General features: G+C 42.9%; 1 protein-coding gene across 3 annotated transcripts in view; it reads right to left on the reverse strand.

Moving 5' to 3' along the window:
* Window positions 1-25483, reverse strand: part of MYO1B (myosin IB) — a 211803-nt gene that overhangs the window by 126926 nt on the left and 59394 nt on the right. For all 3 annotated transcript variants that reach the window (XM_054970608.1, XM_054970607.1, XM_054970606.1), the window contains exon 3: window positions 20597-20712. In XM_054970608.1, coding sequence (XP_054826583.1) covers window positions 20597-20712 — 116 coding nt within the window. The remainder of the gene's footprint in view (window positions 1-20596; window positions 20713-25483) is intronic.

Genomic DNA, 25483 nt, shown 5'->3' on the forward strand with positions numbered 1-25483 from the left:
ATTAACTGCAGGAGAGCCCATGGGGCCTCTCCATTATCTGTTGAAAAAATATACTTTCACTTCTTCCAGCGAGTGTCCTTGAAGGAGAGCTGCTAACAGTGGACATTGTATCTCTTCCCAGAGACTGGGATATTTTTCTTTGTGCTTCATGTAGTCTAAACTAATCTGTTCCCATGTAACTTCTTTGGGGTTTCGCGCCAGAATGTCAACGGACCCCAAAGGGCGGCAAGTTTCCCTATAATTAGTAATGCCTTGGTTTGAATTGTTACTTCTGCCAATTACCACCTGTGTGTACATCCTGAACTGTATGGATCTCAATGCGTGTTAACTGTGGAGGGTTTGAGGGACCCAAATGCCAGGGACTGACATCATCTAGCAAACTTCCATGGCAGAGACCAACACTCAAAATGCTACACCACACTGCCTCCCCCCGCCCCAAGGGTCACACAAGAAATTTCTGGGTTTTATGCTAGCAGTGAGGAGAACAAAGATTTCCAACATTGTGGAATGAAAATCATCACACGTCAAGAAGAAAAATGGAAACACTACAATTCTTGCAATGTATTTTTTCATTATTTCTTGTCATGAAGGAAGTGCAACTCAAGTCAATATGCTAAGCCAGATTTTTGTGTAAATTCTTCTGAGCTCCCAAGCAAAGGGAGAAGAAACCATTATCCTTCCATTACCTGGTTTGCGCTCTCTCTCTCTCTCTCTCTCTCTCTCTCTCTCTCTCTCTCTCTCTCTCTCTCTCTCTCTCTCTCTCTCTGCAGAACTTTTCTATCTTACCCAAGCCTGTATTGACATCATGTCAAGCAGACAGTATGTCATGTATGCCAGTATACCTGCCATGATTGTATTCTGCTGGGCAATACTGTTTGCCAGAATTGTATACTGTATTCTGTATAGATCTGTGTAGATCATCTGAGAGTGTCTTAACTTCTGATATTAATTGCAGGAGAGCCAGTGGACCTCTCCATTATCTGTTGAAAATATATACTTTCACTTTTTCCAGCAAGTGTCCTCGAGGAGAGCTGCCAGCAGCAAACATTGTAACTTTCCCAGAGACTGGGATATTTTCCTTTGTACTTCATGTAGTCTAAACTAATCTGTTCCCATGCAGCCTCTTTGGGGTTTCGCGCCAGAATGTCAATGGACCCAAGGAGGGCGGGAAGTTTTCCTATAATTAGCAATGCCTTTGTTTGAATTCTCACTTCTGCCAATTGCCACCTTCGGGTGAACACCTGTACTGAATGGATCTCAATAAAGCTCCTTCAACTGGAACACCTGCATGTTAACTGTGGAGGGCCTGAGGGACCTAACTGCCAGGGACTGACACAGTAAACCTGAATGTGCATAAACCAGTGGGCTTCACTTCCCTCCCCCTACATTTCTCACACAGGAGTCTTAGTTTAAAACCACCTCCAGGCACACATCTTAACCAGAGTTAGTTCTCACCAAGATTCTAAATCTGGATTCTAAACCTGGATTAAGCCCTAGTTAAAAATCTCAAGTTTCATGGAGAAATTAACTCTGATTAAACCATGGAATTCATGCACAATGGGAAACCAGTTCGTTTCTCTGCCATCAAGCCAGGTTCGTGCACATTCTGACTTAATGTCGGCTTGACGCAGCATCTGAAAGCAGCCAATGGCCTTTTGTGACGGCCGGGATCCAAAGGCACAGATTGATAACGGAAAGGGTTTGCAAATGGCTGATCATCCCCTGCAACCAGAAAATCAGCGAGACCTGTGAAGTTTGCCGAAGAGGTCTGACTGGCCCCCACCTTTCACTTTCATCTCAAGGAGCTAATTAAGGCACACAACCAATAGCCTGAATTTTAACTAAGCTGACAGTCACAGTAGTAAAGAATAACTGTTCGCACAACAGGCAGGCAACGGAAGGTCTGCAAACCATACTGAGAGTAAGACTCACCACATGTTGTGTGAATCACTCACAGGCTTAGCTATTGTTACAAATAACTACGGTTCCATCTTAATCATGGGTAAATCCGGCAGGGTATTGGTATAAAGATTTAACCTTTTAAACAGTACCAACGCTGTCAATTCCATCTTACGTCATATCTGACAAGGGATTTGAGTTCCTAACAATCAATGTGTGAACTTCTTTTATTCTTTCCTATAAATCACAAAGCCCTCTTTTGAGCATTTAAAATTATTAGTCACATAAAAATCCAGATGGCGCATAAGGTGGGCTACTTATTTATTAAAGACAGGACTGGAGGCAGGGGAATTCGAGTTATCAGCTTGTCAAAGAATAGGTTGTTACTAAGGATTTCTTGCAAGCACCCTTTATTGTTACTTTAAAAGAACGGCCAAGGGCCCTCGGGGCAGCAGATGGATGCTATTCGTATGCCGTTAAATTGGAAGAGACGGTGGAAAAATTAAGGCCTTAAACATAATGGGACATTTTCTGATGAAAGGGATTGGCAGCTGTTCTTAATTGCTGCTAATATGGCCATTAGTGGTGGAGATCTCCAACTGCAATTAAATATAAGAGGGCAGAGTCATAATTGTTCCTAGCCAAGACTTAAACATTTGTCTAATTCATAAAGAAACAATGCTTACTTCCCTTTACTTCGCAACTCAATTAATTTTTTAAAAAAATCTGAGTGTTGTTTATTAATCGAGTTCCTTATCCCTGATAGATTTCTTTACAAACTGTTTCCCAAGATGCCCTGAATCCATCCAGAAATCCATCCAACGGTTCCCAAGTTTTTATTTTTTAAAAACATGCTTGCCCTCAAAATATAATCTGAATGCCTATCAATTTTCAGGCTCTCTCCTTTCAAAATTTAAGACTGCCTCACACTATAAGGCAATGGAACCACTTTTATACCTATGATTAGGCAAAAATGTATACCCAACATACTCAACTTATGTTGCAACAAAGCCCATGAGCTTTGGGCCAGGTACTGGAAACTGCTCTGGCTTTTCAGTGCCTTGGGTGGTATCAACATCCATAGCGTTGCATGTCGTTGTGCATCAGGAATTCACAGCCACCACGACAACTATGAAACTATCTATCACAAAGCCTGGTTCCAAGTTGATATTTTTTATGCAGGTAACTGACATGGTTGCTCCTAAACACGTAACAGGTCTTTGGCTTAGACTTAAGGCAAGACGCCTACTTGAATAGGTGTTCTGCATGGGATTGGAATAAAATGGTTTGCAAGTGAGGGCACTGTTAACATTTCCCTTGGCATAGACCGACCATTACCTGGTAAATGTGGAACCTACAAGGCATAGATGTAGCAGGCCAACTAAACTGGCCTCCAGTGTCAATGGATCTTCAATGAGAGCCTTGGGGAATTTTCAGCCGATTTAGCAGGATCTTCTGTTGAGCCCCAGTTCGTCCTATTGAATGACACAGGTAATTGACACAATGGCTCCTTGACACCCACTCCCAGTCTGTAAATCCAAGACAACCTCTTGGTTTTCCAGGGAGCAGATAGAGATTATATAGCTAGGACAATGACTAGAGTGCAAAATGGTCAAGTCTGATCAAACACGGCACACCACCCATTTAAAAATCAACTCAGGGGAAGCGTTGGTAGCAATGAAATATTATTTCTCCAGCAGCATCACAGCTGTGAGTGTAGTCACCCAGTAGAGGTGTGTCCAAACTTAATGCAACTTTCATGACAAGCAGTGCAATCCTAAACAGAGTTACTCCAGTCCAAGGCCATTGATTTCATTGGGCTTAGCGTGGAGTAACTGTTCTTAGGATTGCACTGAAGATCACACAGACACATCAGTAGTCCATTATGACTCCTTTTGCAAAGGACTACAAATGACGACAGATCAAGTGCAACCCTGGGGTTGTTCGTTCTATATGAAAGATGACTAGACTTACATGTTAGACATGGTTGCTTGGGGAAGTTTAAGCCAATGTCATCAGAGAATGCAGACCAGAGGTTTGTATAACCACTTGCCTTCCTCATCTACAGCCTTCATATTAAGCCATGCTAATCTGGCCACTTTGGTAATAAATTCCTCCCATGCCACAGGTACTTTACCAGCCGTTTAGAAGCCATCTTTGGATCCAGTCTATTTAAACAACTACAGGCTTCTAATTTACTGGTTTGGGACAAAGATTGCATGGGTTGTTGTGGGCTGTCTCAAGAATGCTCTTGGATGAAGTAATAATTAATTCTGAACTAAGTCTGTTGGATTGAGGAGGTTTTCAGGATAGAGGCTCTCTTGGTCAGCCTCCTAGGTAACCCGCAAAGGGAGTAGAGCCATACTGATTCTCCTTGATTTCTCAATGGCTTTTGATGCCATCAATTATGATATCTTTAACTCCATGAAGAATTAAGAACGTGGGACACAACTTTGCTCTTTTTGGTGAAGAGGTTCCTGAAGGTGGTTTGGCTAACTGGATCTAATCAAACAATCTCCTAAGATTCTGGTGGATCAGGCTGTTCTAAATAAAAACTTCCCCAACTCCCTGTCCCCCCAGTAGAATATATGGTAGCATGTAAAGGCTTTAGGGTTCGCTGCCATGAAGTAAGTTTTGGGGAGTGTGAGTAGGACACTGAGAACTCAGAGGCAAGAGTTGAAAAAGAACAACAAAGATGGATTAAGAATGGACAGAAATTAAACACTTCAACAGACACAGGTTTCCTCATATTGTCCAAGAAAACTTGGCTGAGGAACTTAAGACTTATTTACTGGGCATATTTTCAGGATGGGGGTTAGATAAATAAATACCCCATTGTATTGTCTATTAAATGTCCCAGCCGTTGATTGTACTAATTTACACTGTGCAATCTGCCTAGAGTCTCAGTGAAAAAGGCAGACAATAAATAACATAAATTCTGCTTCCAAACTGATGCAAACTACTGGATTCTAGATTATCCTGGGGTACAGAGACATCTGCAGTGGTATACATTTCCACAGTTGACAATCCCAGCATGAGCTAGCACTCTAGCAACACTTTATGGGCTGGTAAATTGAGGTTTTAAGAAACTTATTAGTAAGGACGCACAGATGTTTGCCTCTAAATCTGTGTAGGTTTGCAAACAATGCAAACCTACACATACATTCACAACTGCATTGTTTTCTCAACACACTGTAGACTCCTTTCCACTGAAAGATCCCATAACATTAAATTGATTTTTTTTAATTTTGGAAGGCAAGTGACACTTCATAAATAAAATTCAGTTAATTGTCAATTCATTTATAAGCCTAAAATACTAGTCATAACAGACGTATATACGAACCAACAAAAAATAGCACAGCTTATTTCCACAAAGGCATTTCAGTTCTTTCTCACACATGTTAGTAGAACTACGGAAGCAATAAAAAAGATCTTCAAACACTCCAATATTTTATAGGAATCTTGGAACATTACAAAGCAATTCTGTCCCCAAAACAGGATTGGTTGTTCTCTATGAATACTGAGCAGTTAAAGAACTCACAACAGGAAATGCAGATGCTGTTACAGTAAAAGTATTTTAACTATTTCTGATTCATAACTCTGATATACAAGTACAAGAACATTATGCGCTTCAGACAGAAGTGAGTATTTCGAAATATTTTAGATCTTCTGATAGCAGCAGTAAACTGGAATTTATTTTAGGAATACATGCAAGAGTTTTAGATTAAGTTTTGCAAGGAACAAGGATATAACAGATGAGCCAATTATTTCACAATTATTTCAAAATCTCGGATAAGAGACCTCGGACATTAACACTGCAATCCCATGCAGCTGATTTTAACAGCGTTAGATTGGAGTACCTCTGCACAGGATTGCACTGTAAACCTTCTGGCAAATTTGGACAGCAACGTATACCTTAACTTGACCTTTGCCCAAGTCTTACATTCCTGTACTATCTTCCTCCGTAACAGCTTTTCTCACTAAAGGCAAATAAGAACCTCTCCCAACTATCAAATGCATTCTGATTTTTACATTACCACTGCTACAACCTCTATGCATCACCTTCCTTGGACCCAAACAAGTTTGGACATCTACCAAGATCAAAAGCAAATTCTTAGGCGCAACTTAAAACCACTCAGATAAGAACAGTATCTCAGACCAACTATCATAAAAAAGATGGTGGAGAAAATAGTTTCTTAAGCAGAATGCTTTTTGCCTGCCTTTTACCTGGAAGCGGTGCTGGGACCTCCAATAAAAGAATGTCACAAAACGAGGGATAAAGCAAACTACGTGAACCGCTGCGCAAAGATCCGTGGCCTGAGGGAATGTCATGCACACAACTATCTGCAAAGACGGAGCATCCTGAAAAGATGTGCTCTTATATCACTCCACTCTCCTCCGTTTTTCCCCTCACAACAACCCTGCCCTGAGAGGTAAGTTAGGCGGAGAGTGTGCGACTTTCTTTCCTGTAACTGGTTACTTTACAAAGATTTTCTCAAAACTTCAGCTCTCATTCACTGAACGAGAGGGTCCACCAAAAATGCAGATTAATGTTCGCGTGTAAAGCATTGCTCAAGGACAAGGACAATGCCTTCATTTTTTAAACAATGCTGTAATAATATCAATCTTGGCAAGACTTAATAAAAGTAAGCTGCGGTGCAATTAGTAACAGTTCGGCCACATAAGAGCCGTACAGAATCCAGCCATATATGCAGAATATCACTACAGGAGGCTCAAAAAATTGCAGCTCCTTCCAGAAGGACAAAGCTCATAAAATGAATTGATATCTGAAGAAGGAAGTTCTGTCTCTCGAAAGCTCATACCCTGAAAATCCTGCTGGTCTCGAAGGTGCCGCCGTACTCCAATCTTGCTGCTCATAAAATGAGCAAACTTTAATGCCTCTAATGCTAGTCATTAATGCGCACTTGTGAGGGAAGAAGCAGAAAATCAATGAAGTGCCACAGTGATTAATCCAACCAGTCTCTGCAGTCATGAACTATAAAAACAGGTGTTTTTCTACAACAGGCTCTCTCAAGCATACTAAGCAGGCACGCACACGCACACACACACACCCCACAACCATCACTATCCATCCACGAAGGGCAATAAGTGATAAACGAGAGGCAGAGCAGGGGAAGACTTCTCAGGTTGTATAAAACAAAGCATTGTTCACCTGAAGTTCTCACTTTCCTACCGTCTGTCCCTAATTTGCTTCCCACAGATATAAGTGTACATCCCATGAACAAAAATACTTAAAAGTTTCCTTTGCCAAGTATGCTGTCATGTATGCCAATACCTGCCAATATTGTGTTATGCATTTTGTGCTGATCGTAACTGTTTGCCAGAGTGTACTGTATATATCATCTGAGGGTGTCTTAACTGCTAACATGAAATGCAGGACAGCCAGTGGGACCTCCCCGTTATCTGTTGAAAAAATATACTTTCACTTCTTCCAGCAAGTGTCCTTGAAGGTGAGTTGCTAGCAGCAAACGTTGTATCTGTTCCCAGAGACTGGGATATTTTCACTTTGTATTCCATCTAGCCTAAACTAATCGGTTCCCATGTAACTTCTTTGGGGTTTCGCGCCAGAACATCAACGGACCGAAGGGCGGGAAGTTTCCCTATAATTAGTAATGCCTTTGTTTGTCTTGTCACTTCTGCCAATTGCCACCTTTGTGTGAACATTCTGAACTGTATGGATCTCAATAAAGTTGCTTCAACTGGAACACATGTGTGTTAACTGTGGAGAGCTTGAGGGACCTAACTGCCAGGGACTGACATATGCCATTTGTTGTGAGAGTACCTCAGCCCCTCCAGTCTCCTGGGTAACTGAGATCTGGCGGACATTGAGCAGACCCACAATCTCCACCCAACCATGTAGTGGGGCATTTATACACTCTGTAACAAGATGGTGCAATGGTAGTATTTTGGTGTTCAAAAGGGACCCAAAAGTTTGGAATAATCAGAGACATTCCCACCACAATCTAAACATCATTTAAAAGGAATGACATAAAAATGAGACGGGAACAACCACATTCCATCACATGCAAGTTTCTTGCTATTTCATGGGACTTGGTGTGGGAGTGCTATTCAATGCGTGAGAAGAAACTGGCTTCAATCATTCCTTACGGCATGCTGTTCTCCCAGTATAAGGGGAAATTGTTTGTTTGTTTTGTTTTGTTTTGTTGGTGTCATTTATAGTCTGCCTTTCTCACTGAAATTCAAGGTGGATTACACAATATGAGCTTAGTACAATCAGTATCAAGTACATTTCCATATAGTGTCAAGGACATTTCCATAAACAATGCCATAGGGTAAATATAAACAAGTTTACAAAGACATACCATTAGCAAGGATCCAATACAAAGCAGAAGAAAGGATGAAACAGAACATCATGAATTCTAGGACTGATAACAGACAACATGAAGCTGAAATAGAACATAATTCTAGGACTAACATTTGACAACATGAAACATGGTAGTGCATAGGTGTACATATTTAAAGCAGTAGATAGTATGTAAGGCAACATGATGAAGTCTATGGTTCCTAACTCATTAGTGAAGCACCTGAAAGCACATTAAAACTCTTTGTATGAAAAGTAGAAATGGGCACAAATTGCAAGACGAACTAAAGTTCGTCATGAACTGGGCCTGCTCGTGCTTCGTGAACCAGCGAACTGGTCTGCCAGTTCGTTTGGTTTGTGTAAAAGCCCAATACCCCATTCCGTGCTGCTGCAAAGCAGCACAGAAAGGGGCATTTAAACCCCCGATCAGCTGCTTGTCGGGGATCTCCCCGACAAGCAGCTGATCCAAGCCTGCAAGGGTGAAATGCCCCTTTCCCTACTGCTGTGAAGCAGCATAGAAAGGGGCATTTAACCCCCCCAATCAGCTGCTTTTCGGTGATCTCCCCAACAAGCAGCTGACCCAAGGTGGTGGGGAGAATGCTCCTTTCCCTGCTACAGCGAAGCAGCACAGAAAGGGGCATTTACCACCTCCACCCCCATCACCTGCTTTTCAGGGATCTCCCCGACAAGCAGCTGACCCAAGCCAGTTGGGGGAATGGTCTATTCCCCACTGCTGAGAAGCAGCACAGAAAGGAGCATTTAAACCCCCACATCAGCTGCTTGTCAGGAGATCCCTGACAAGCAGCTGATTCAAGCCGGTGTGTGTGTGTGAGGGGGGTGAAATGCCCTTTTCCGTGCCAATTCGCAGCAGCACAGAAAGTGATATTTAAACCCCACGAACCATGAACCAGTTCGCAAACTGGGGCAAGTTCGTGGATCCTGGTTCATGAAACAGGAAGAAACACGAACCACACGGTTCATTTTTTTCCTAGTTCGTGCCTACCTCTCAATATAATATAAATAATCTAAATATTCACAATATTTGTAGGGAAATGATTTTGCATTTGAAGTTCCATCTGACCGTCAGCAATGATTCCTTACCATAAATGTTAGGTCGGAATAAACATATAACAGAAGTAGGAAGAAGGGGAAGCCTTCTGTGTAGTTACTTGGTGTTTCTGAGCACATGCAATCCTAGAATGCCAGAAAAAAGGGACATGCACATTTCGGGAAGCAACTTATTATTTGCATTAACAGATGAGACTCATTTTACCTGTTACCTGCTTAGCCTTCTGGAATTTAGGCCTGGGATTCTCAATTATTTTGCCAAGGTAACTCTGAATATTCGTTTCATGGGACTGAGCCAGAAAAAACACCACTATGACATATACTGATATGAACAAAGAGGACATTTCCAAATCTTGAAAAATGCATCATCTGTATCAGATCTTTAAATGCCTTCATTTCATTTCCAACTCATGGAAGTGAAAAAACCATTCAGAGTTCAATGTCTGTGTGGACATCAGCATGGGAAAGACTGCGAGCATCTCTTCATGTTGTCACCCATATAAGTCCGTACAGCCAGAATTAGCCGGTTGGTAATAAAGTACTGCAAAGGAACACAACTACCGGAATGCACCCAGGAGATTTTGCAACCACCCATGCAACAACAACTTAGTGTTTCCTACTTGGACAGGTGAACCATGGGAGTGACTCTCACTTCCTTATATCATATATCCTAATCAGACTCTGCCAAATTACAAAGTAGTTAATTTCACAGACACTCTCCCTCATACCACCACATTTGCTGGTGGTCCCTGGCCCCAAGTATATTCACCTAGCCTTGACTAGGGTCACAGCCTTCTCGGCTCTGGCTCCAGCCTGGTGGAACACTCTCCCAGATGAGATCCGAGCCCTGCGGATCTTATTACAGTTCCACCGGGCCTGCACAATGGAGATGTTCTGCCATGCCTATGAAAGTGGTTGAGTAGCTGGCAAACTATCCTGCTGGTCCTTTGCCTGGTCTGCTCCACTTCCACAGCCTAACTGAGATCTGTTGTGCCTACCCCTGGTGATGTGTACTGAAGTTACCACCTTGCCATTAGAGGTCCATGTTGGACTGTGTTTTATTGTTTTACTGTTTTATATGGTTTTAAGTTATATTTTATACATTTATAGTATTTATGGTATTTATATATTGTTGTAATTGCTATAATATGATGTTGTGACCCACCCTGAGCCTACTTGCGGGGAGGGCAGGATATAGATCCAATACAGAAATAAATAAATAAATAAATAAATAAATAAATAAATAAATAAATAAAAATATAAACACGTGACTTATCTATACCTTCTTCACTGGTTGCCCTGCAACTTCAAGAAGCTCATGGGCCAAGCACATTTACTGTAAGCACATATTACTGTTGCTATCCTTCAGAAGCACAAGTTGTACTTGCGGGAACTGAGATACTCAAGTTGCATTTGTGGGAACTGAGATACATAGCCTCTAGTATTTGACAGATGGATGACCCAAATGCTAACATATGAACCATTTCTTTTGCTAACAGCCACCCAACCCAGAAGTATCAAACGTGAACTCACATATATAAACACCTGAAGCTGCCTTATAAGGAGTCAGATCACTGGCCTGCCAACATCTCTAGTGTCTACTCAAGATGGCAGTGACTTTCTCACATCCCAAGTAAAGGTCCTTCACATCACCTTCCACCTGATCTTTGTAACCGATGATGCTGTGGGTTGAACTTGGGACCTTCTGCATGCAAAGAAACGTTCCGGCTCTTTATTACATGTACAAATGTCACTCAAATCAGTATAACGCTCAGCATCTCTTTTCAAAAAATGACTTGCGCATACAAAGTGCACGGGAATATACCATGCTCATTTTCATACAAAGCCCAGCTTTAAAAGTACAATGGGAACGATCCAGCTAAAGTTACATTCCAGTGATTTTAACAGACAAGATTTAAGCACGTGCTTAACTCTCCCGCTGAAATCAATAGGTCTTCACAGTGCATAGCCCTGGCTAAATCATGCCCAAAGTTGATTCTATGCTTATGACTAGCAAAAACCCAATGCACAGCACAAAACAGTAATTCCGACTTAATCAGCCTCCCACATAGGAAACCATTTGCTGGTTTCTCATTGTCTTACCAACTGCGTTGTCCTGAGAGTATGCTCAGCACATTGCACCAAATTAGCACAAGAAAGGCATTTCCGGCAGCGGAAAGGAATTCTATATTGAAATTTGAATGACAGGGCAACTCGAATAAGGATAAACACAATGGCAAGTAATAATTGTACCTGCCATAACAATTATCTACCAGCCTTAGGTTCTTTCTTACCAATCTACCATAACTACATAATTCAGAGCTCTCTGGCTGAATAATATAATACAATACAATACAATACAATACAATACAATACAATACAATACAATACAATACAATACAATACAATACAATACAATACAATACAATATAATATAATATAATATAAATAGAGAGATGCAAAAAGCTTATTAGGACTCCCTAGTTTTTGTGTTATAATGTTTATATTGTGTAGAAATCCCTTAAAATAATTTTTGTTTAAAAAGTTCTCAAACATCCTATACGTTGGGTTGGATCTCATCTAAAATTTCCATGCATGGAAGGGCTTCTGTGCACAGAAGTATGACTTCCCTGTCTCTTCCCTTCTGCTGCAGCCAAAATGCGCCCCCCCCCCCCCACCAATATGCTGCAGCTGGGAGAGTCAGAGGGCTTCTATGAATGGGGGGTATCAACAAAAATCACTTTCATTGTGTGCACAGATCTTTTCAACGGGATCCAGCCCATTATTTCACCACTCCATAATGCAGCTTAAGATTTTGTAGGATGAGGGGAAATCCATTTTTTTTTAAGTTTCAGCTGTAATAAATTGTCTTTTTAAAATGAAGTATAAACTTAATGCAAACACAGAATCCTTTAAAGCGGAACTTATGATTTTTATAAACGACTGCCTTTGTAAAGGAAGAAGAGTTTTCATCAGTCATCAGACGACACAATATTGCATGCAGTAATATTATGGCTTGATACCAAGGGGCAGGGATAGGCAAGTCGCCCCAGGTGTATCATCCACAGATCCTCCTGAGTGAATGACCACATGCCATCTGCCTCATCTCTGCAACAGACTCAGTATTCTGATTATAACTATTTATGACCCTTCCTATCAATCAAACAGCACAGCACATTTTACCTTCCAACTCACTGAGAACATTGATCTAACCAATCATCTATTTTAATTCTAGTACATGCAAGAAAGTAATACGTAATTAAGGCAGTTTTATGAGTATGGAGAAAGGGTAGATTGAAGCCGAAAGGAACACTGGTAACAAAAACCAGTGTGGATTCAAACCGCACCCCATCTCTTAAAACACCTGTCATGGCTGCCGAAACCATATTTGGGGTCACCAGAATTGAAATATAAAAATAAATGTATTACATATTTTCTAAAATAGTAAAAATATTAAACTTACTACTTATAGTATACTCCAAGGTTGTATAAAGGCTCCTGCCCATTTTAAATCACTACAAATTGTGGTTCCAACAATAAATTAGCATGTACTTTTTTTAAGGAAGATAAAGAACACAATACAAAATTCTGATTTAAATTAGTGATTTAAAATTGCCTTAGACAGATATATTCTGGAGCGTCTAGTTTCATTATTCTTACCAATGCAAAGCAGAGTTGATTCTAAATTGTTCATGTTTTGTATTTTTGAAAACCTTCCCAATGGATTTACCTAATCAGGGCAGTACTGTTTTGATAGCTGGGAGATTATGCATGGTATAAAACTGGGACATCTACTAATAAATCTCTCTTTCATCTGAATATCTATAATCAGGCATGACTCAGATTCAAAAAGGATACTACGTCACATGCATTTTGTAAAGTATAAATGAGAGGTTATTCCCCGTTCCGCAAACCCTGGTCAGGTTTTATTTGTACGTGAAATTCCTTTGATGTTCAGCACAGTTCTGTTAGCAAATTATTACACTTAACTTATTTAAATCGGTCAGATATGTGGAGGTTAAAAGATAGTCCCATATATTAACAGAATTACATTTATATTGCGGCAGAAAGCTGTCTAGAGTGACAAGTCCTCACAGGGGCTCGATACAGGGCTTAGAGGGGTTCAATTATACCCACTGAAGCTGTTATTTTACCAGGCATTCTTGAAACGTGGGATATATTCAGTGACTCTCCAAATACCTCAGGGCAGCTGCAATTGTTTCAGAGTTCTCTCCCACTCGGTATTCTTTCACAGAGCTTTGTTATAAAGATCTGAATTTCTTGAAATATTTGTACACCAGGCAGATCCTAATCTGGATGACTTCCAGTGAAGGGTAGAAAAACCAGCACGACGGAGACTTTTTCAAAAGTGGCTGAGGCTAGGGAGACAAGCACGACTCTAAACACCAGCCACGAATGTCATGAACAAACCCACGTTCCATAAGCCGAACTTTGCACCTCGAAATGAGAAAACGGTCAGGAAGGAATCAATCACAAAAAGTTACAGGAAGTTAAGGAAAGACCTGGAGCCAGTTTGGTGTAGCTGTTAAGAGCAGCAGGACTTTAATCGGGAGAACTGGGTTTGATTCCCCACTCCTCCGCTTGAAGCAAGCTGGGTGACCTTGGGTCAGTCACAGCTCTTCCAGAGCGCTCTCAGCCCCACCCACCTCACAGGGTGATTGTCGTGAGGATGATAATAATAACAACACACTTTGTAAACCACTCTGAGTGGGCGTTAAGTTGTCCTGAAGGGCGGTATATAAATTGAATGTTATTATTGTTTATTAGTGAATGAACAGTTTGCCCATTTGCAGGGTGATGCTCTCCTCCATGGCCTTATACAGGCTTCAGCTGTTCCTTGAAAAACATGGTTTTATCACACTCTGGTCACATCCAAGTTAAATTATAATGCACTCACGTAAATGGTTCAGAAATTCCAGCTATTTTGAAGTGTGAGAGCCCAGCTACTGCCAGGGGCTAGATACAGGGATCTGATCATGCCCCACGCACTGTTCTGCCCCAACACAAAGGGCTGGTTCTTACCTTGAAGGGCCTAACCCGTTTGGGGTTGAGGTACTTGAAGGACTGGCTCTTCACACATTACCCCCACCCACAGGTCACCCCAAACGTTGCTCTCTGTGTGTCACTGTCAGAAGCAGCCAGAAACAGAGCTGCTTCAGAGTGGCCCTTGATTTCTGGAACATCTCCTCTTAAGACTAGCCTATTACCTACCCTCCTCTCCCATAGACACCAGACCCCAACACTTTTTACCCAGGCTTTTAAGTGGGGGGAGGTTATCTTTTTAAAAACTGTCCTTAATATGTTGCTAGCCTGAGGACTAGTTTTATGGACACCCTTTTAGACTGCTCAGTGTTTTGTGCTGTTGTGCTCTGGGTGGGTTTTACAGGATTATTGCTGCATCGGTCGCTGTCCTTGGGGTGGCAATCTTTTGAACCCAACCTCAAGAACGCTATCTGAACTGCTTGGGTGAAGGGCAGGATAAAAACATGAGTGAGAAGCAAGACAGACAATATATAAAAGAACTGAATGAATTTATGGAGGATGGATCAATAGCTGTCAACTCTGGATCGTCAGAATTTGGAGACAGTAAACCTCTGGACATCACATGCTAGGGATATATAATGGAGTGATAGATCCAGAGGAGTTAGCCGTGTTAGTATGTAGTAGCAAAATCAAAAAGAGTCCAGTAGCACCTTTAAGACTAACCAATTTTATTGTAGCATAAGCTTTCGAGAATCAAGTTCTCTTCTTCAGATGCCTGATCAGGCATCTGAAGAAGAGAACTTGATTCTCGAAAGCTTATGCTACAATAAAATTGGTTAGTCTTAAAGGTGCTACTGGACTCTTTTTGATAATGAAGTGAGGAATGGTTCCTTAATGTTTTACTTGTGGATTTCCCGGAGGCATTTGGCTAACCACTAGGCGATAAGATGGGTTACACAGACCCACTGTTTGATTTAGCAGGGCTCTTCTTATGGTGTGTGTAATGTTCCATCAAGTTGCAGCTGACTTATGGTAACCCCATAGGATCTTCAAGGCAAGAGACAAACAGAGGTGGTTAGCCATTACCAGCTTCCAAGTAGCAAACCCAGGCTTCCTTGGCGATCTCCCATCCAAGTACTAACCAGGGCTTTGCTTAGTTTTTGAGATGTGATGAGATTAGGCCAGCCTGTGCCATCCAGGTCAGAGCAACACTCTTCTTATGGTACAACACTATAAAGACATAAAGACTATAGATGGAATGGGATAAGCGAGCAGAGTCAGGCAACTCCTAGGAGGTCTAATGCTTGATAACAGATACTGGAGCAGTTCAATGCAGAATGGGAGTCAAGTACAGAGGAACTTTCATTGCCACAAGCAAACACAAGAGCTTCATTCAAACAAGAAAATGTCTTCAATATCCAACAGATATAACTCAATAGAGTTATCTTTTTCTCTGAGAATAGAAGAGAGATTTTTTTTCTTAGGTTATACTCTGTGGAACCAGGAAATTCAATACTCTCACACACTCTTTCATTGTTTACTGGCTTTCCCAAGGTATAAACACCCAGAATATAAACTGCTTACACAGACCAGGTTGTAAGAGTGACTGGGCACAAAGCAGAGAAAGTTAAGAATGTCTACACTCCCAATGAAACAAAATCCTTTAACTGCAAGTAGTTGCATGGACTCCAATGAGTTTCAAGTACACCAAAACCTTTTGGCTTGTAGCCACTGCTTCCTAGCCTCAAGGCATCGCAGAAATTCCACAGCTATTCTTAAAGTGCCATGTCTGGCAGGTGCTGTACAAAACCTGGAGGTTATTTTAGGGAATAATTTCTTTGCAGTTGTCTTAAATGCGTATCTTAATGCACCATTTCAAATTGGAATGTGAAATAGTTCCTTCAAAGTATTCTAGCTTTTACACCAAGAAAATGCCTAATCCAAAGATAGAATTATGCACCCCATTGCAATTTGCAGACCTTATTCTAAGGGCAATGTTTAGGTTTAGGGCAATGTTTAGGTTTTCAGACTATTATGGCAAGGAATTACATGATAAAGTAGACAAGATTATCCACCAACAGAAGGAATAACCAAAAGGAGTGATAGTAAGGAGGAGAACAAGGACATTGGAGGACAGAGAGCCCACCTCCTGGTCTATGGGTGGGAAGTCACATTATCTTGGCAAACATGGGCCCCCAACTGGATTCTATTTTATTTTATTTTTATTTAAGGGGTTTGTTTACTTCTTCTCCAAAGGTGCTCTCTGAAGAGGCTTACATAAAAACCATAAATTTTGCTACCTTTACTGATGTCTAACAGCATTCTAACAAAATAGTAACATCAAAAGATCTAGTAACCATTCAGGTATCCACAAATCTCTATCTCTGTATTCTGTTCGTAAAGCTCTCGATCCAACAGTTTGAGACTCATTTCACCAGATTGACAGGCATAGTTTGTGGTTTAGATTAAGAAGAATCGTTTCATTTCCCTTTGTAACATGGAGCCACAACAGTTGATTCTCCTCCCTTGCAAATGCCCCCCACCCACGTCACCTGTCTGGCACCCTTTCTTCTCCAACCAGGTGTCTGGGGTCTACAGCCCAGCCCCCAGACTTACTTGGAGAAGAGGACAGGAGACCCCAGGAGGCAGCGACCCAGCTGCCTCGGCAGACAGCCAGACCCAGATCCAGCCAGCCACAGGGGGAAGGAAAGGGACACCCAAGCCTCAGAGGGTTAGAAGGGGCAGGTGGAGGCCAACCAGCCCCACCCTCCAGTGAGAGTCCAGGGGGCCAGGTAAGGAGACTGGGGGCAACCCAGAGGGGGCTAGAGAGGACCAAGACAATTGGGACAAGCAGGCAGCAGCGGGCCAAGCTGAAGCCTTACCAGCCAGGGAGGAGAAGCTGCCTCAGCAGCTCAGAGCCACGCCCCAGCCTGCAGCCCAGCTGGAAAGCAGTAACCTAGCCCAGGGGATGCTAGGAGCTAAGCAGCTCCAGGTGGAGCTGCCTGAGGCATTCTGTGGGAGGAGATGGACAGCCAGCCAGGGAGGCTCAGCTGTGCCTGCCTTTGGCCGTCAGCTCAGCCAGGGAGGCTGGACAGCCAGCCAACGAGGCACAGGTGGACTGGCCCAGTGCTTCCAGCCAAACGAGCACAGGTGCAGCTGCCTAGGCCAACTAGGGCCATGCAGGAGGGCGTGGTTGGCAGGTGGAGCATGGCTAGGATGAAGGGATAAAAGGGAAGCACACCCACAGGCCGAGGTGGGTTGAGTAGGAGCAATGGAGTGGAGTTGGAGCAGAGCTGAGACAAAGAGGAGAGTCGATGAAGGAGGAGATGGCAGAGATCAAAGGGGGTGAGTGGCACAGGTTGAGCAGGCCAGTGAGTGGACTGAGAGGGAGTCTGGGTGAGGTATACCACCCCTCCTTTCACAGAGCAGGGTCCTGCAGCATCCCTGGCACCCCTTTGACGTCAGGGCTGGTCAGACTGGTGCCCTGCCCAGCGGTGGCCACCGCAAGCCCTGACACCAGGTATGTTTATAGTTTCAGACAAAAAATGGCTGAAAGCTCAGGGTAAGAGGGTATTTACAAAGGATAATGGAGGGCATTTACCTATCTTTTCACTGACTCTCCTTTACTAATTTCTCCACCACCATTATCTATAAGAAACAGTCAGAGTTGGGAAAGTCATATTTTCCTTACAACAGGTAGTTCCACGTTAAGGTTTATTTCTAAGCAGTCCCCAGAGAATTCCAGCATTTATTTTACTGGAACTACAAGCTAGAGGTTTGAAGCAAGTACATTTTAGGGACCACCAGAACAAATTTATGATGACTGCAAATTACCAATTATAATTCAGTATAAACAGTCCTCTATCCTTGAGATACTCCTCTATCACAGTAATACAGTTGTTGTAATTAGTTCAGGTCCAAAACTAAATGAATTTTCATTTTCCAAGGATTTCATCATGAGGAAAGAGAGACCACACTGTATCCATAGACAACAAAAGGTAATGAGTTTTCAAATTTAATGGAATTTTAAGTCGTGTGTAAGGCTGTGCACAGGTAGGGATATTCAGTATTCCGGGATACCGATTCAGAATACCCCCAAATCCGGGGTTTGGGAATCGCTTCGGTATGCTCCATAAAGATTTGGAGCATACAGAAGCAAGGGGGGAAACTCTCCACCCCCCCACCCTCCCTGGGGCAACCCCTCTACCCCCCACCCCCCTGGGGAGACCCCTCCATCCCCCACCCAACCCTGGGGAGACCCCTCCAACCCCCACCGAGTTACCTGGCAGCGGGAGGGTCATCAGCTGGGCAGCGGGCTGCCGCCACAGTGGTGGCAGCGGCGGCAGCACAAGGCAGCGCGGCCTGGAGTCAGCCGGCTCCTCTGCCACCGCCACACCGCCCTTCCTGCCCCTCAAATGGCTGCCAGCCACCAGCACGTTGTGGCCATTTGAGGGGCAGGAAGAGCTGGAGGAGGCGGCTCCGGCCTTCCCCACCACCACGCAGGCTTGGGCAGCGGCGCAGCGGCAGCAGAGGAGCCGGCCCGGAGCCACCACAAGGTAGGTGGGGGGAAGTGTGGAGGGTTGGTGTTTAAAGGGCCCTTTAAACAAGCCCCGAAGCTCTCCAAAGCATTTGCGAATGCTTCGGAAAGCTTTGCTTCAATATTCCGACGCGGGGCCAGCATGCTGGCCCCGCTTCGGGAATACTGAAGCTTCCCAAATCGGGTCTGCTTCGGGTATCTTTACCCGAAGCGAAACCCGAATAGCACAGCCCTAGTCGTGTGTGACTGTGGACTTTTTCTCTTTCTCTAAGGACTACTGCAAGTTTTTCCAGGCTCCTTCCCAGCCCAAAAGTTCAGCCCAAAAGTTATTGAAAAAAAGCAAGTTTCACACAATCCCCAGAGCAAGGCTCCTATATAATCAAGTTCAAGATGTCAGGAAAGCGCCTACTCTCTTGGCTTTCTGTAAATTTTGCAAAACTGAATTACTCAGGAGGGCTTTTTCACTCAGATAATATGGCAGTGCTGTAAGAAATGGCTCAGAGACATCCTTTGGTAAAGGGACAGGAACTGTAGACTATACTACTGGGTAATACTTATTGATGTAGATATTCTCCAACTGGGTCGTTTCCACCTTTAATAGATTGTGTTAAATTGCTTATATTTTGTTTCAGTTCTGTATCAGATTTCAACTTGTTTTCAGATTTCTGCAATCTGTAGCCTATTGTATTACTTAGTGAATGTTCCAGCCATGGATCGTATTGACTTACACTGCGTAATCCACCTTGAATTTAGGTGAGAAAGGCGGACTATAAATAACATTTAAAAATATAAATAAATAAAGAGGTAAGGTTGATCAGAAGTTAGATCAGGACGTTTTAGAATCCGCTACCCTCAGAGACTAGATCTGATCTTGTAGACCAGGTGTAGAAATATAAACATTTTACTTAAACTTGTCTTCAGCGTGCAGCTGACGAGGGTCTCCCTGTATGGTTTTGAGAACAGGATGTGAGAAGATGGAAGCCTCCATAGGATATTCATGATTTACCACAAACATGTGAAAAGGGAGCAATTTGACTTATGTTAGGCACTAGTTAGGGAAGAGAGTTTTGGAGTCCTCAAAGTGTTTTAAATCAAAATGGGAGTCCTCAAATTGCTAGAGTTTTGAGAACCACTAATCTATGTGGAATGCCTCAGTCCAAACATTCAGAAATCATTGGAAATCAAGAAGTGCTAATCAAGTAAAGATACACAGAACACTTTCACAAAGAACTTATTTGATAGAAACGGGGGTTTATGTACAAGCTCTGAATCAACACGCATGCGCACACTCTGGCTTAACATCTGGAAGATTTAATCCAAAACCAGACGGTTATTATACCAAGAGCAGCAGCCCTGCTACTCATTGCCCTCTGAATCATCTAGCTGCATAGCTCTCTCTACTTCATTGGATGTAGTTTGCAAGGGCAGAGAAATTCCCAGCATGACAACATCACAGCATGCTTTTTATGAAATTGGGAGCAGGGTGGACACAGGACTGCTGTTGTCAATGGCCAGCTAGCTCTGGCTGGAGAGACAATGAAAGGTCACTTTCCCATCCTTAAAACTGAACTCCAAATAGTCACTGAATACAATTTTTCTCCCGTTAAAACAAATCTGCAAACAAGCTTTGTATCCCTAGAGGCAAGTAAAGGAACAACAAGATCATATAAATGCAGCAGTTTTTGCCCATCGCTGCATTGCTTTGAAGAATAGGAAGTCTTCGATCTCTATAGCATCATACTCACATGTGAGGTCTGAGTTCATAGAAGTTTCTGTTTCGGTATTCTTCTACCTTCTCCGGTGAATAAATAGGCAGCGGTCTGTATGGATTGATTGATATCACCACACTACCGATGTAAGTCTGCGTAAAAATAAAAGGCACAATGGGGTTTTAATAGCAGATACTGCAATCAATCAACCAGGGCTTTTTTTCGGGAGGAACGCAGTGGAACGGAGTTCTGGCACCTCTTGAAAATGGTCACATGGCTGGTGGCCCCGCCCCCTGATCTCCAGACAGCTGGGCGCGGAGGGCAATCTCAACTCCCCTCCGTCTGGAGATCAGGGGGCGGGGCCACCAGCCATGTGACCATTTTCTCCGAGGGCAACCCACTGAGTTCCACCACCTCTTTTCCCGGGAAAAAAAGTCCTGCAATCAACAAAACATTTTTAGGAAAATCTAGTTCTACTGCAGCATCTGTACTGAAAAGTGGTCTTCAGTGTTGCGTTGTCAGTGTAAATGGAGAATGGATGTGTTTCAAATCAACAAACTTCTTACATTGGTTGGATTTTCAAATCATTCCCTGTCAGAGGTCGACACAGACGCTACAGAAGTACGCGTGATCTCAAGAAACAGGATAATATGGACTGTCCCAGCCACATCTGCTTATTTTTTTAACTTTTTTTTTTTAAAAAAAGGTTAGTCTACTTGAAGTCCTGCCGCTTCAAGCCTTAAAAAACAGGCAACCACAGTCCTCTTAGCAACTATAAATACGGTCATCTGAAGGGCCACCGTTTTAGGAAGATCTACAGCCATTTTCACAAGTGTAAAGCACAGCTCCCATTGATTTATCGTGACATTTTAAGCAGAGTTCACGAAATGGAACACTTCACGTCTGGTGCACAGATGTATACGCAGGCCTAATTTAATATGTTTATGGATTCTTACAGCGTCATGATTTTCCTAGCATTACAAAATTAGGAAACTGCCTCTTCTTACTCTTCCATCAGTAGCAAAGCACTGACAGAAGAGGCGGAAAGGGTAAGTTTAACTCCCTCCTAAAAGCAAAATCAAAAAGAGTCCAGTAGCACCTTTAAGACTAACCAATTTTATTGTAGCATAAGCTTTCGAGAATCACAGTTCTCTTCGTCAGATCTGCATCTGACGAAGAGAACTGTGATTCTCGAAAGCTTATGCTACAATAAAATTGGTTAGTCTTAAAGGTGCTACTGGACTCTTTTTGATTTTGCTACTACAGACTAACACGGCTGACTCCTCTGGATCCCTCCTAAAAGGGGGCTGTTATTCCATGTTGCAGCATATCCAAAAAGAGAGGGAGCTGATTACTAATTCTTAAGAACAAACAGACATAAATAAATTTTCATTTTAATGTTCATCTATTTATTTTATTTAAACATGTTAGGCCACTTTTCTCCCTGGAAGGATAATATGGTCTTTATCTCTCATTACTGAATGACATGCTGGGGGGGGGGGGGGCGACAGCTGCAAGTGAAAATAGATTAATTACTATCTGACATCATAAAAACAGCAAAAGTCTCAAGAGACTAAGGAAATGACACTCAAGCAACTGCACCACCAAATCATTTGATATTTTAGATCACAAATTGCTTGAAGAGAGAATTTTAAAAGATCTGTGGACATACTAAGGGGAACAGGAAACAAGGCTCAACAACAACAACAACAACAACAACAACAACAACAACAACAGACTGATCGGTCGTGTCAAAGGACTATTATTTAGAATTAGGTGGAGGGGGTTATAATCAGAGCTATGCTGAGAACGAGAAGCCAGTTGTTCAATGATGTACTCCATGCCCAGTATAACCACAACCTAAAAAAATTTAATATTTTGAAAGGTCAAAGAACGATGCGCAGAGAAGGGCACCCACACACGCTTACGCTTCAACTGCAGTATGTTTAAACGCAAGTTATTCCTTTGGTTTGCGCAGATGTTACAGGAGTCTATGTGTTTAAGGAGCTGCCGCTACCATCCTTCCACCCTCTTACATCTCCACTCTGACGTTAACTGTATGGTAGTGCGATAATCAGGAGAGGGGACATTTTTGTCAAGGAAAACACAACTTTCCCACACAACAGCAGGAATCCAACATAAACAAAGGACAGATATAGATGACTTAATTCCTCGAGCATGGAACGAGTGCAGATACATTCCAGAGATAAAAAACACAACTCCTGGGGTTGAAGGGGAAAAATGTTGTGGCATCCAAGCTAACATCCTAAACTTGCTGTGTGTTCTTATATACAGCTACTATTTTAGAATTGCAGCCCCCAAGGACTGGTCCTGTGACTAAATCAAAGGGGGGGGGGAGAGGACAGCAGAAGATTATCCAAATTCCATTCTCTGCTTTACCACAGGCCTAGTTATGAGCTGGAACAAGGTTCTCCGTACATTAATCACACCTGCTGTTAAAACCCAGGATAAAGAGGCGCGATTGTTCCTTGCGTTCTGGCCGCTACCACATTAGCGAGGTTTCCAAAACCTAAATCACTGCAGGCCTCTCTGAATGTCAAGAATCTAATCGCTTAAGCCTCTGGGTCTGGAACGTGAATAAAATCAGTAGAAAAACCAGCTGAGAGATTTGAAGCTGCCTTAGACTGAATCAACCCCATTGGTCCATCAAGGTTAGTATTGTCAAAGATAGCGGATCAATTAAAATACATGGAAAATCTTCATTCATGAAAACACGGTTCCCTTTTCTAGAATTCATTTTCAGCAATGACCAATCCAGCAAACAGACCCACTGAAATACAGTTTCATTGCTATTCTCTGAAGTATACTGACTTATAACTATAAATTGTTTGGAACTGTATTTTAGCATAGGGATTAGGATACCTGATGGTATGGTTTGTTTATGACACAGCACCTTATCCTGTTTGTAGACTTGAACTGGAATAATGTTACAGAGCGTCGAATTGTTGGCACTGATTAAACTGTTATTGGTAGTTGTTAACGATATTATAAATAAAAAATAAAGGTTTTTGTGTGTGTTTTTTAAGTCAGTATTGTCTAATCAGACTGACAATTGCTGTCCACGGTCTCAGGCCTTTTCCATTACCTTTTAAATGCAGATTCCTGGAACTTTTTGTATGCCAAGCAAATGCTCGAACACAGAGCTAGAGGTGATGTAGGAACAGATAAGACGGGTAAGCAGGCTGAGAGCCAAGCTACAAGTGACGCCTGACACAGGTTGGACACTTGTCTGCTTCCCTGAAGTTTTGATGGGAAATGTAGGCGTCCTGGTTTTACAGCTCGGCTCTCCATTACAGCTGCAAGACCAGGATGCCTACATTTCCCATCAAAACTTGAGGGAAGCTGACAAGTGTCCAACCTGTGTCAGGCGTCACTTGTAGCTTGGCTCTGAGACCAGGCCACAACATCCAGTGGGAAAGAGGGAAGCATAAACCAGAAAGCGATGCCATCATTAACCGCTCTTTTTACAGGAGGCGCTAATATGGAACATCTGGCTACTCTTTGTCTAGATCAGTGATATTCACTCAATGGCTCAGGAGTGCCCCGTGACTCTTCTGAGCGTGGCTCCTCAATGCGCTACCCCTTCTCTGCAGGTGCACCCCAGTACCTGGGCAACTGTCAGGAAGAGAACAAGAGTGTAAAAACTACCGCCACCCCGGAAAACTGCAAGCTGGACACAGGGAGTGGGTGGTGGTTTTATTCGTCCTCAGGGTGACTCACACTTTCACCTCATGTGGAGGAGGGAGTGGAAGGCAGAGAGGGAAGTTCCAGGTGTGTAGCCATGTTGGTCTGCATTAGAAGAGCAAGATTTGAGCCCTTAAAGACCAACAAGATTTCCAGGGTATAAATTTCCAAGAATCAAGCTCCCTTCATCAGATACCAGATATCTGACAAAGGGAGCTTTCACTCTCAAAAGCTTATACCCTGGAAATCTTGGCAATCTTTAATGTGCTACTGGACTCAAATGAAAGGTTAGTTAAGGTTCCACAGGGATGGGGAGAGACATGCTCAGAGGTACTGTTCTGGTTTAAAAGGTTATATATTTAATATTAGCTGTATCTTTTCTTGCCCTGGCCTGGATAACCCAAATCTTGTCAGCTCTTAGAAGCCTGGTTAGTACTTGGATGGAAAACCTCCAAGGAAGTCCAGTGTTGCTATGCAGAGGCAGGCAATGGCAAACCACATGGGTTCATCTCTTGCTCTGAAAAAACCCAGCAGGGGACAATTTAAGTCAGCTGCAACTTGACAGCACTTCACATGTACACCTTATCTTATTGTGTGTGTGCGTGTGCACATTTGGTACGGTGGCGCAAAGGGCCTACAGAAACCATGTGGGGTTTTTGGTGGAGGGTAATTGTGAACGCGGCTCTCCTTGAGCCATGAAATGAGTACTTTTCCCATCTCAGTCTTAAAGCCAATAGGCTGATTGACCAGAAAAACACAGCAATATAACTCCATCTGGAGGGAGGGACTGAATTGGAGTCGCTGGGAATTCGGCCTTGCCTGTGCTCTTGGTTCTGCTTTCCTATCTTATCTTGCTCACTCTTCATATTTAGTAAAGAAATGATGAAGACATCACAACTTCTGAACTCTTCTCAACAGAAACTTTCATGGAAAATCTTCTGAGCAGAGAGTTCCATGCAGAGCTTTTTTGCAGCAGGAACGCGGTGGAACGGAGTTCCGGCACCTCTTGAGAATGGTCACATGGCCGGTGGCCCCGCCCCCTGTGGCGCAGAGGGCAATCTAAACTCCCCTCTGTCTGGAGATCAGGGGGCGGGGCCACCAGCCATGTGACCATTTTCGCCGAGGGCTATTTAAACTCTAAAAAACTCCCCCCTTGTTCCAGCTGACCCAAAGTGCAGTCCTGAGTTCCATTAATGTGCGGTCCTGAGTTCCATCACT

The sequence above is a fragment of the Eublepharis macularius genome, chromosome 2 (genome assembly GCF_028583425.1).
Source record: "Eublepharis macularius isolate TG4126 chromosome 2, MPM_Emac_v1.0, whole genome shotgun sequence".
NCBI lineage: Eukaryota > Metazoa > Chordata > Lepidosauria > Squamata > Eublepharidae > Eublepharis > Eublepharis macularius.